This window comes from Pseudophryne corroboree, chromosome 2, assembly GCF_028390025.1.
Source record: "Pseudophryne corroboree isolate aPseCor3 chromosome 2, aPseCor3.hap2, whole genome shotgun sequence".
NCBI classification, from domain to species: domain Eukaryota; kingdom Metazoa; phylum Chordata; class Amphibia; order Anura; family Myobatrachidae; genus Pseudophryne; species Pseudophryne corroboree.
Genome location: NC_086445.1, coordinates 959,510,358 through 959,523,611, shown reverse-complemented (window position 1 = coordinate 959,523,611; position 13,254 = coordinate 959,510,358). Strand labels below are relative to the sequence as shown.

General features: G+C 43.7%; 1 protein-coding gene across 14 annotated transcripts in view; it reads left to right on the top strand.

Moving 5' to 3' along the window:
- ROBO2 (roundabout guidance receptor 2) overlaps positions 1-13,254 on the top strand; it is a 1,589,073-nt gene that overhangs the window by 905,234 nt on the left and 670,585 nt on the right. Inside the window, exon 1 of one of the 14 annotated variants that reach the window (XM_063956327.1) lies at positions 9,134-10,101. The exons of the other annotated variants lie outside the window; for them this stretch is intronic. Within the exon in view, the coding sequence (XP_063812397.1) occupies positions 10,050-10,101 (52 nt within the window). The 5' untranslated portion in view covers positions 9,134-10,049. Of the gene's footprint in view, positions 1-9,133; positions 10,102-13,254 lie in introns of those variants that run through there. 14 annotated transcript variants of the gene reach the window in all.

Sequence of the window (13,254 nt, the reverse complement as noted above, 5' to 3'; positions counted from 1 at the left end):
GGACATTACGATGTGTACAAGGGTGTAGCCAGAACTTTTTGGGCCCCATAGCAACATTTTAAAGGGCTCCTCTCCTAATGCTTCTAGAGAGACACCTCTCTTCAGTAGTTGTTAATTTCATGCCCCATAATATACTGTAGTACCCTAGTAACATAGTAACTAAGGTTGAAAAAAGACTTTTGTAATTCGAGTTTAACCTATTTTTGGTCTCCTATGCAGTCTTATTATAGGACTAGTTATTTTTATGTTAGGACTGGTATATTAACTATAATGCGTGCCTACGCACCATAACCCTGAATATCTTTATCCAATAGGAATTGATCTAACCACGTTCTTAAAGGTGTTGACTAAGTCCACTGTTACTACTGTCTCAGGCAGGGAATTCCAAATACGTATTGTTCTTACTGTGAAAATACCTGTTCGCCTCAATGTGCGGAAACGCCTCTCCTTAACCTAAGCGAGTGACCACATGTCCTCTGTGCTGATCTTATAGAAAACAGGTCCCTCCTGAGCTCTGTGTATTGACCCCTTATATATTTGTAGATGTTGATCATGTCCCCTCTTAGTCTCCTCTTTTCCAATGTAAACATGCCTAGCCTTGCAAGCCTTTCCTCGTATTCCAGTGTCTCCATGCCCTTGATTAGTTTGGTCGCCCGCCTCTAAATCTTTTCTAGCTCCAGGATATCCTTTTTGTAATATGGTGCCCAAAATTGCACACAGTATTCAAGATGTGGCCTCACTAGTGATTTATATAATGGGAGTATAATACTCTCGTCCCTTGCATCAATTCCCAGTTTTATGCATGCTAATATCTTATTAGCTTTCTTTGCTGCACTCCTACTTTGGGTACTGCTGCTTAATTTGTTATCTATGTGAACCCCTAAGTCTTTTTCCAGTACAGAATCCCCTAGTATTACCGCATTTAGTATGTAGGTGTAATTTTTGGTTTTGCCCCCACAGTGCACTACCTTACACTTGTCTGTGTTGAATCTCATTCTCCATTTTGCTGCCCATGATTCCAGTTTAGTTAAGTCGTTCTGAAGAGACTCAGCATCCCCCTCCGTATTTATAACATTACACAATTTGGTATCGTCTGCAAAAATTGACACCATGCTCTCTAGACCAACTGTTAGGTCATTAATGAAAATGTTGAACAAAAGTGGTCCAAGTACAGACCCTTGTGACACACCACTTAGTACTTTAGTCCAATTTGAAAATGATCCAATGACCACAACGTGCTGCTCCCTATTATCTAACCAATTACTGACCCAAGTGCATATTGTGCCCCTAGCCCTTTTTCTTGTAGCTTATAGATAAGACGCATGTGTGGTACAGTGTCGAAAGCTTTGGCAAAGTCTAAAAAGATTACATCCACCCTCCTTACCCTGATCAAGGTTCGCACTTACTGTTTCATAAAAGCCAAGTAAGTTGGTTTGACAGGATCTGTCCTTCACAAATCCATGTTGGTTCCTTTTAATGACCTTATTTGCTTCAAGGAACTTTTGAATACTGTCCCTAAGAATACCTTCCAATACTTTCCCCACTATAGATGTAAGACTAACTGGTCTATAATTACCTGGTTCAGCTTTGCTCCCCTTTTTGAATATCGGCACTACCTCCGCTATACGCCAGTCTTTGGGAACCATACCCGATTTAACCGAATCCATAAAGATCAAAAATAGAGGTCTTGCTAGTTCAGCATGCAGCTCCATAAGAACTCTCGGGTGAATTCCATCTGGACCAGGTGACTTATTAATCTTTAACTATTTTAATTGGTCACAGACTACCTCCTCACATAAATAAGCATTTAGCAGTGGGTCATTATCTTTGTTAAGATTTTGTGTTAGACCCAGCATTTGGTCTTCTCTGGTAAATACTGTTGAAAAAAACTTGTTTAGTTTGTTTATTTTATGAATCCTAGTAGTGCCCTAGTTCACTTTATGTCACATTGTAGGGCTGTCCGTACACATTAGGCCACACAGTACCCCCCCATTCACATTATGACATAAAGTGTCCCCAGTTCCTATTATGCCACATTATAGTGCCTCCACTTCATATTATGCCACATTACAGTGCCCCAGTTCATGTTATGTAATCTTATAATGCCCTCCAGTTCATTTTATACCACATTACAATGACCAGGCCCAGGGGAATACCTAGATATATTGCATACTGTATGTATGCACCACCCAATGGTGAAAAATGTATATAACACATGTAACTGTGACAGGGAAGGTGGGCCCCTTTCAGCTCTGGGCCCCATATCAGCTGCACTCCATGCACCTGTGGTAGCTACACCCTTGGACGTGTAGCCTATAGGCTACAATGACTAACACCTGCTAAAGATGGCATTAGCTATAGGTGCCAAGTTACACTTTCTGGGGCTTGTTACATTACACAATGGGGGCTGCTATTGCGAACGAAAATGGGAGGATGGCAGCAGATATCTCCAATATATCCAATATCTGCTGCAGTCACCCCTTCATACATCACTGTGATACTTAATTTTTGCAGCTGTTTTCTGTCTGGGGATGCCCCCCCCCCCCCCCAGTATCTATTCATAAGCTAAACATTATGTAAAATGCAGAATGGCATTGTGCAGAGCAGTAATGCATGATGGGAACTGGAGGACTGTATTGCTGCAAGTCTGCCATGAACTGGCCTGTTATGGTGGGTGCACACGGAACAATTAGAGTCACGATGTGGGCGCTCCCAATCATTTGGAATGACACATCGTGTACATCTTTCCGCGTGTGTGCCCGATACCGATGCGCGCATTCGCAGGTCGCTAACGACAGCCCCAGTTCTTTTAAACTTGCAAGAAGATCTGGGGCTGTCGTTGGCGATGCCATACTGCAGAATTAAGTGCTCAGGGCTTGATCAGGGTGTGTGGGGGGCCCAAGAATTAAAAAGTGCTTGGTCGGTATGCAGAAAGACACGCCGTGTGGGCGTGGCAAACTCTTTTCAAATTACAGTCCCAATCCAGTTAGATAGATAGATAGATAGATAGATAGATAGATAGATAGATAGATAGATAGATAGATAGATAGATAGATAGATATGGGTATCATATCATGTGGTCGCTTTGGGAATCAGGGCAACATCTCTGTATCCACTGGATGTCTGTTTTTTTTTATCTAACAGACAGGAAAAAACAGACACCCAACCGACTTTTCTAACACTTGAATTCCACCCTATGTATTTCCTTTAAGATGCCGCATAGTGTACTTGTAAACATTAAGCCCCAAGCATTCCCATTATAGGTCTACTATGTATATTTATAACTGCATTAAGCATTTCCCAGAGCTAATCTGAAAGCAAGAGGAGACTGTATATTTACAAAGTGATAATACAGAGAAAAATAATATTATATATACATACCTCCCAACTGTCCAGATATTCCCACAGTGTCCTGGGGTTTAGGGGGGTGGGGGGGATGTTGGGTGGCTCCTGCACTCGCTGCTCTGCTTAGCAGAGCAGCGTCTATTCACAGGTGACAGAGGGAGAGAGGGCATGCCAGCAGCTCACAGAGCACTGGGCATGCCCTATTCAGTGATGGTAAAAGGGAGCGTGACTCGCGATTGCGGCTCTGCCGTGAGGCCATGCCTCCTTTCATATAGACCACGCCCATTTTCAGGTCACACCCCCTTCACTCGCACAAAAGTCCCTCTTCCGACCTTTGATAATGATCATTTGTGTTCCCTAATGCACACTGAGTGAGAAATACTACATAATAATCAGATAATACGGAGATCTTAGTTGCATATATGTGCAGATATAGGGTTAAGCCCACAGGCCGTTCGGCAAGGCGTCTCCATCACTGGGGGTCCCTAATACTAGGTATGGGTCCGGGGTGCAGGACCCCATCACGTCGGCACAGGTCGGCTACCCCAGGTCAGCACACAGGTGAAAGTTAATAAGGGTTACTAAGAAGCACATAAGTGCTATATAAGTGAAGTGCAATTAAAATAATACAAAAATATATACAAAGTGATAGGGAAAATAATAAGTGTTAATAAAGTGTTAGGGTGTGCCGACCTGAAGCCGCCCAGCCATACCGACACAGGGGCCACCGCACCCCACACCCACCCCATAAATAATTACATATATGTCTGGGTCTGAATGCCCAGTGTAAGGCCACATGATAATGGATCCTACAGCATCTGAGAGCCAGCTTACCTGGAGACACCCCTAACTTCTCCAATGGCACTCTGGAGTCAGCAATCCCTCCTAATGCTGACCCATCCATGCCTCTCTAAATACAATGCACAAAATGGCAAGCTGCTCAATCAGAAAAAAAACTATTTGTGTGCATTAGGGAACACAAATTGTTTTTTCTTACACAGAATTACCCCTCCCTTTTAGCACCTGAGTGACATCACAATCTGATTGAGCAGCTTGACATTTTGTGCAACGACCTTTAAAATGATGAAAGGTAAGTATATACAGTGCATATGGAAAGTATTCACAGCGCTTAACTTTTTTCCACATTTTGTTATGTTACAGCCTTATTCCAAAATGGAATAAATTCATTTTTCCCTTTAAAATTCTACACATAATACACTACAATGACAACGTGAAAAAAGTATTTTTGAGATTTTTACAAATTTATTAAAAATAAAAAACTAAGAAATCACATGTACATAAGTATTCACAGCCTTTGCCATGAAGCTCAAAATTGAGCTCAGGTGCATCCTGTTTCCACTGATCATCCTTGAGATGTTCCTACAGCTTAATTGGAGTCCACCTGTGGTAAATTCAGTTTATTGGACATGATTTGGAAAGGCACACACCTGTCTATATATGGTCCCACGCTTGACAGTGCATGTCTGAGCACAAACCAAGCATGAAGTCAAAGAAATTGTCTATAGACCTCCGAGACAGGATTGTCTCGAGGTACAAATCTGGGGAACGGTACAGAAAAATATCTGCTGCTTTGAAGGTCCCAATGAGCACAGTGGCCTCCATCATCTGTAAATGGAAGAAGTTCAGTACCTCCGGGACTCTTCCTAGAGCTGGCCGGCCATCTAAACTGAGCGATCGGGGGTCAAGGGCCTTAGTCAGGGAGGTGACCAAGAACCCGATGGTCACTCTGTCAGAGCTACAGCATTCCTCTGTGGAGAGAAGAGAACTTTCCAGATGGACAACCATCTCTGCAGCAATCCACCAATCAGGCCTGTATGGTAGAGTGGCCAGACGGATACCACTCCTTAGTAAAAAGCACATGGTAGCCCGCCTGGAGTTTGCCAAAATGCACCTGAAGGACTCTCAGACCACGAGAAACAACATTCTCTGGTCTGATGAGACAAACTCTTTGGTGTCAATGCCAGGCGTCATGTATGGAGGAAACCAGGCCAATACCATCCCTACAGTGAAGCATGGTGGTGCCAGCATCACGCTGTGGGGATGTTTTTCAGTGACAGGAACTGGGAGACTAGTCAGGATAGAGGGAAAGATGAATGCAGCAATGTACAGAGACATCATGGATGAAAACGTACTCCAGAGCGCTCTTGACCTCAGACTGGGGCGACGGTTCATCTTTCAGCAGGACAACGACCCTAAGCACACAGCCAAGATATCAAAGGAGTAGCTTCAGGACAACTCTGTGAATGTCCTTGAGTGGCCCAGCCAGAGCCCAGACTTGAATCCGATTGAGCATCTCTGGAGAGATCTGAAAATGGCTGTGCACCACACTTCCCATCCAACCTGATGGAGCTTGAGGGGTGCTGCAAAGAGAAATGGGCAAAACTGGCCAAAGATAGGTGTGCCAAGCTTGTGGCATCATATTTAAAAAGACTTGAGACTGTAATTGCTGCCAAAGGTGCGTCAACAAAGTATTGCACAGAGGCTGTGAATACTTATGTACATGTGATTTCTTAGTTTTTTATTTTTAATAAATTTGCAAAAAATGTAAAAAAAACCATACATTTTCCACGTTGTCAATATGGGGTATTGGGGGTCATTCCGACCCGATCGCTCACTGCAGTTTTTCATGCAGTGCAGTGATAGGGTTGGAACTGCGCATGTGCCGGTCCCGCAGTGCGCCGGCGCATGCCATCCGTCATTGCCTAGCGATTGCTTCTGAGGCAGAGGCGGTCGCTGGGCGGGAGGGAGCTGGACGGCGGCGTTAAGCTGCCATTTGGGGGGCACGGTCCGGCCAAAGCAGGCGTGGCCAGACCGTTGGTGGAGGCGGGCCGCCGGGCTGCTGCGTGACGTCACACGCAGCCACTGCAGGCCGGGGAGCAACGAGTAGCTCCCGGCCAGCACGCTAAAGCTGCGCTGGTCGGGAGCTACTCTTGAAGTGCAAAGGCATCACTGCTGTGCGATGCCTCTGCACTTTTGCGAGGGGGAAGGGGGGTGCGGCACTGACATGCAGGGCTGACTAGCCCTGTGCTGGATGTCCTCCCGCATGGCAGTGTGAATGATTGTAGCTGTGCTAAATCTAGCTCAACTACGAACAACTCGGAATGACCCCCATTGTGTGTAGAATTTTGAGGGAAAAAATGAATTTATTCCATTTTGGAAAAAGGCTGTAACATAACAAAATTTTGTCACAAAAAGTGAAGCGCTGTGAATACTTTCCGGATGCACTGTATATAAAATATCTGATAATGTAAATTATTTATTATTATTATTTTATTAGTAGTAGTAGTAGTAGTAGTAGTAGTAGCAGCAGCAGCAGTATTAGTAGTAATAATAATAATAATAATAATAACAACAACAACAACAACTGAGTAGTATTCACTGTAATACCAAGAAAAACTAAGAGTTGCTGTAAAGGACTGTGCTTTTACAGACATTAACACTAGATGCCCGGCTATGATATAGTGTATGATAGAGCCTTTAGTAAATAAAGAGTTAATGGAAGTCAGTATCTCCATCACTCTGCCTAAACAAAAGAGAAAAATGGAGAACATCGGTCCATAATAAATGCACCAGTAGGGGGAGCTAAAGATTCACATAGATTTCCCAGCCTGCTCATCCTGTGCCACGGACAGTCAGTGTATTACAGTCTAATCATCAGCGCAAACATCACACAGCTATCAGGCGCCTGTGATCACACTGCTGCCCTCCCATCCCACCTATTTACATTGGCTGAGCCCATCATGTGAAGACCTTCCTGGCCTTCTGAATCCCACTACATACCAGTCTCACCTCTGTGCTTTCATATGAGTGGGCAGTTCAACAACACTGTATTTACTAATGTATGACTCTCACTGAGTGCTCAGATGAAGCTACTGAAGTGCCAGCTTTGTTATGGTAAATTATATCAATAAATGTTTCTCATTAATGCTTAATGACATTGAGGTAGCATTACATAATGTTATGTTTTATATGCTAATATTATTATCATCATCATCATCAAAACAACAATATTAATATAACATAGCCTGCTTCCTGTACAGCTCACATAATAAGACACATAGGGGTACATTTATTAAGCAGCGATAAGAGCGGAGAAGTGAGCCAGTGGAGAAGTTGCCCATGGCAACCAATCAGCACTGAAGTAACATCTATAATTTGCATACTATAACATGATACAGAGCAGCTGATTGGTTGATGGGGCATCTTCTCCACTGGCCACTTCTCCGCTTTTATCACTGCTCAGTAAATGTTCCCCATATACACATATACATTAAGGTTCCGTTGATATAAGGTCTTGCAGCAGGAAGGTCACTGTATCATCTGCCCTGACATATATTCAGCGAGTGCTTTCCACAGGGGTTACACACGTATTCCCGGAGGGCGGGATGCTGGTTGTCTATATCCTGACAGAGGCATCCCGCCCTCCAGAATGCCGGCAGCGGGGCGAGCGTTAAGAGTCCCCTTGCGGGCTCAGTGGTTTTCTGCGCTCACCACAGGATCTATTCCCACTCTATGGGTGTTGTGGACACCCACGAGCGGGAATAGACGTGGTGTGCCGGCATTGTCGGCTGTTGGAGTTTCGGCATCTGTATCCTGGAACGTCTGGATCCCGACAGCCGGCAGTTTAACTGCATCCGTTCTCCAGTCCTGTACCTGCAATAGAGTACAGGAAGGTTTGGGGATCAGTAATACCGCTTTCACACCCAGGATTTGTACGCAGTACTTCCGGGGTGTGACTCGGCGAGACCCCTTTCAGACAGGCGGGCCGACCAAGCTTATTGCCGGGCTGGTGATGTCACCACTGATGCGTCTGGAGACGGCGCTTGGATATGAGTTGATCTCCAAGTGCCGCTTCTTCCTATGGAGTGAACGAATACCAGGTCGTGCCGACCCGGCTTACCCGTTAAGACCACACCGCGAACCTGTGTTCAACCCTGCTCGCTACCCAACTTGAAATACCGGATTATTTCAGCTGGCCCCTTTCAGACTGCACCGCAACCTGGGCGGCTGTGCGTTCACGTGCAATAACCCGAGTTATTGCTGGCGGTCTGAAAGGGAAATTACTGGGTTATTTGTAAAATCCAATTGTTTAAAGGCGATGTCTGTATTGTCACCGTTACCATCTGCTAAACAGATCTTTAACCATCTAAATACTGTATAAAACAGAATCTTTCCTAGTCCAAAAAACTCAGTAATGACCGATCTTACCTATTAGGTTGGTGGATGCATCTGTTTATTTACAGTTTTAAGATTGTACAGGTGACTTCTCTCTCTCCTCTCCCTCATTCGGTATCCGGACTCTAGGTCGACACCTATTGGTCAACATTGAGTAGGTCGACACAGAAAATAGGTCAACACGACCATTAAGTCGACATGAAAAAAGGTTGACATTAGTTTTTTTTATATTTTTTGGGTCCCATACTCCCCTCATTATCTCCTTATCACACCTGCAGTTTTCAGTAATCAGCTAACCCTGCAATACACAGACACTGTGAATCTATGTCTGCACCACAGTGAGATATATACATATATATATATATATATATATATATATAATCATTGTACACCAATAACCAGCTCCAGTACAGACCAATCTCCGCTTATTGAATAAGACAAAGCACAGCCAGTCCTCCTGATCTGTCAGGGCACACCTGCTTGGCAGTACTGTCAGTGGATATGATAAGAGTAATGATCTTGCATACACATACATGTGGGTGTGCAGCCAGGCTCTATCCCTTCCACTAAAGACATCATGCATAATGAAGCATTATTCTGTCAGATCTCTTGAAAACAGACAATTATCCAGTTTTGCATATACGTTCTGACCCTGGATTATAAGTACAGGAGGAGCTGTCTGTGTGCATTAATAGGTGTTTATGTGGATGCTGCCTGTCCTGTGCATTGTGCATGAGTGTATACAGTAGGTGCAGAGCAGTGAGAGATATTACAGAGTACAATGCTCAGACCCGGTCCCCTCCTCAGCATTATCCAGCAATAGTTCAGCTCTTGTTATCCCTCCCCTTGGCTGGTGAGCAGAAGCCAGGTCCCAGAGAGTAACTGGGCTGTATGGAGGAGTGACAGAGGAGGGCTGGGCTCTTCTCCTCTCTCAGTGCAGGGCTGAGCTGGGTGGCTGCTGAATTATACACAGTGCAGGGAGAAAGTGCCTTCATCCCCTCCATCCTCAGGAGCACAGCAAACTCAGCCAGCCTCATCATTTGTGGAAGAACTTCTACCAGGGAACCTCTCAGCTGCTTCCTGTGGATGCTCTGCAGTTCTGTGTAACACCCACAGCCTCCTCCTAATCATCAGCTGGAGGAAAGAAGAAGAGAGCGGCTGCACAGCTGAGTCCAGCACAAGTTTGTGGACCACTTTGGAGAAACTCAGTGGTTTTGCTCAAGGAAAGGATTTTACCCAGCTCTGGTCTGCCATGGTCACAAGGAAAAAATCCCACTGACCTGAAGCTCCTGGAGGATAGGATATGTGGTGCCCTGCTAGGCATATTTTGGAATCTAAGGGGTGATAAAGTGATGTGTGTCTGTGGACAGCTTGCAGCATGAGAGGATCCTGTCACTAGTGTCTTCTAGGGGAGACTAAACTTTCCAGGCGCACTGGGAGCCTCCTCCATTCGTATTGCTCCTGGAATTGGGCATCCCTGTATCATTTGGGTCTCTTAATATGTAAATATGGATCTCCTGGTTCCAGTCCTGCTCTGTGGATTGTTATGTCTGGTTCTGGGTAAGTTGAGCATCTCTTTCTATGTGTCTGGCAGGCTGGCGAGTGGGGTGCATTTTGCAGGCAGTGCTGTTACGCGTGGATGGGTGGCAGGAGAGTTGGAGCAAGTCAGACTTTGCTAGTGCTACAAGGCTGGGAGTTGTAAACACGTATCTAATGACCAGACTGGTAATGTGCATTGACTATAACAGTTATAATAAGAGGACATTATATGGAGTGATTCACATTACTGCACTGTTCCATGTCTGTGTAGGGAGGTGCATCAGTGCTAAAGCAGGTCACACTGAGCTGATATGGGAGATCACCTGTAGTCAGGGTACTGTATGCTTGCCACTGCCTTCCTTGTGTATAGATAGATAGATAGATAGATAGATAGATAGATAGATAGATAGATAGATAGATAGATAGATAGATAGATAGATAGATAGAGTATATATATATATATATATATATATACACACACACACACACACACACACACACACACACACACACACACACACACACACCAGGGCATTGCACCTGAATTTCAACAGAGTGCCAGCCCATTGCAAGATAGATATATTGTATATAGATATATAGATTCTGTATATATATATATATATATATATATATATATATGTACACGCACTCATATATATCATATACTTGATATATAGATGTACAGTACAAAGTTACATGAGAAGTCCCTGTAGCTGCTTCAGAACTTCTTTCAGTAAATATAGAAACAAATAATGCATATGATATTTTTTCGATACATTTCAAATACTGAATCCTCATTGACTAGTCCACAAGGCAAAGAGGTTCTACAGCAGCAGGAGAATTTTAGTCTCATCTTGTTGTACTTGGCAGGTTGTATTGGCTATAGATGCTTCTATGTGCTTCAAATCTGTATGTACAGTGGAACATATAAAATGATGTTCCAAAAATGTATCTCATAAATAAAGCCATAAGCTGTTAGCTGCTCCCAGCCCGTGTTCTGACAGCTATACTCATCTTACTGACACCGGGAGAAGAGCAGCAAGTGGACTGAGTAGGGAAGAAAATCATATTACGGTAGGCTCTCTAGTAGTGAAAAGAATTGTGAGGACCGCGGCATACAGTATACAGTCTGTGCAGCATTAGGTCGGGTTCACTACACATCTGTACGCCCTTTGTGCTGTACTGCTAGTTATTACGGAACAGGTTCCAGAAGCTACATCCAGCAGAGCATTGGCACATGGCAGTCATTTCATTTTTATTTATTTTTGTTCTTGTTTTTTTACTTTAAAGCACTGTGACGATATATGTATATATATATATATATATATATATGTGTATATCTCAACTCTGTGCTACTTTGTACTTAAAAAGGGTCGACGTGATCAGTTCCGTTTGTATAAGGTGCATAAGGACAGCTATTAATCATGAAACACACACACTTTGGTATAGTCATGGTGTACCCTACACCACTGAATGAGCAATTGTACGTAGAAATCTGTTTTTTGCAGGGCAAGATAATATTGTGACACACAACGTATTGACTCAATTCATGGAAAAATATCTAATTACACTATCATATGGGCTATACAGTAGCTTTGAGATAACACACTATCAGCAAGATGCCAAAACGGTGAAAAGCTGAATTTTTATGGCACCTTTCCATACTATGACCACGTGGCTGGTTATCCCTCGGGATGGCGGGATGGCGTGTGAGAGCAATTCTCATTGACATCTATAAAAACCACAAGATACAGGGATGTGTCTGGGCTTTAAGATAAAAGACATAAATCTGCCATGCATTGCTTTTTCGCTTCACAAATGGGGGCAGCACGTGGACAGAAAACGTATATTGTGTATTTTCATGTTTGACACCATATTATTGCCAGTGAGCTTTAATAAACCCAGAATGAGCCCACTGTGATGCAAGTAGCATGGCACTATAGAAACTTGTGGAATACCCTCTCTTGAATAAACTAACACTGGCTGGATGAATGCTCGTTTTATATATATATATATATATATATATATATATATATAGTATCAATGAGAAAAAAAGGATCGAGCTATGATATTGACAACTACAAGCATGCTATAGGAATGGTGTTATGTTTGCTTTTCAAACGCGCCAATATATTGTGTATGAGATGAAAGCATATTTGTACATTGAGTCAATAGGAATTTCAGCCTTTCTTTGTAGAACAACCATCAAGTTTAGATTTAGAACCGAACAGCCCATCATTGTGAGTCTTCCATTGCTAATCTGATTATCCAGTAAGGGAAGGTAACACCAGTACTGAATTCTTTCTGTAAAATACCTGGAGGTGATACTCTCATGGGTTCATCATTGAAGAATAGGCACTTGTTCATTTTGTCAGTTTCCTTACTCATGAAATTAAGGATTATGACACACGGTGCATTAGTGACACTGCTATTGTTGCAAATCAAACAGAATCTAAGCTCTATGGGATACTGGCAAAATTGTGCATGAGTGTGACGTTTTACTGACAAATTCTGTGCAACAGAATGGCAACAGAGTATTGCTGACCATCGCACCTTTGTGAAACAATCAGACCTGTCATCTTCCGCAAAAGTTCTACAGCGATTTGATTTCAGTCGTCTTTGCTGATAATTTACATTAGATAGTAGTTATTGGGAGCCCTCCAGCCGGATAAATTCATATGCACCACACTAATATCCCTTTTCCACCAAATTTATAACCTGGGTTATTGTCGGGGCAACCTGTGTCTAAATTTGGTGGGAAAGGGTCTGAGAAAAATATCCCGGGCCACATTACCCATAATCCGACCCTGGTAGCTCCTGGGGTCCAACCTGGGAAAAACCCTGGTAACGGTGCAGTGTAAACACGCGACCCTGGTTACGCCAAAAGCATAGGGAGAGCCGGCTCACCGGCGCTTGGAGATGATGTCATCTCCATGCGCCGGCAGATGGATGACCCGCCACTAACTTGGGTCCGGCCTGCGGTGTGAACAGGGTTTCAAGCCGCTGTGACACGACTTGAACCATGTTCAGCTACCCAGGTCGGACCCATTCTGTTTTGGGGTTATGTTGGTGGAAAAGGGGTATTACTTTCATTTGGGACATCCCTTACAGATAAAACAGAGAAGAGATCCAAGTGGCAAGGGCTGGGGGGGGGGTGGTTACATGATTTGTATC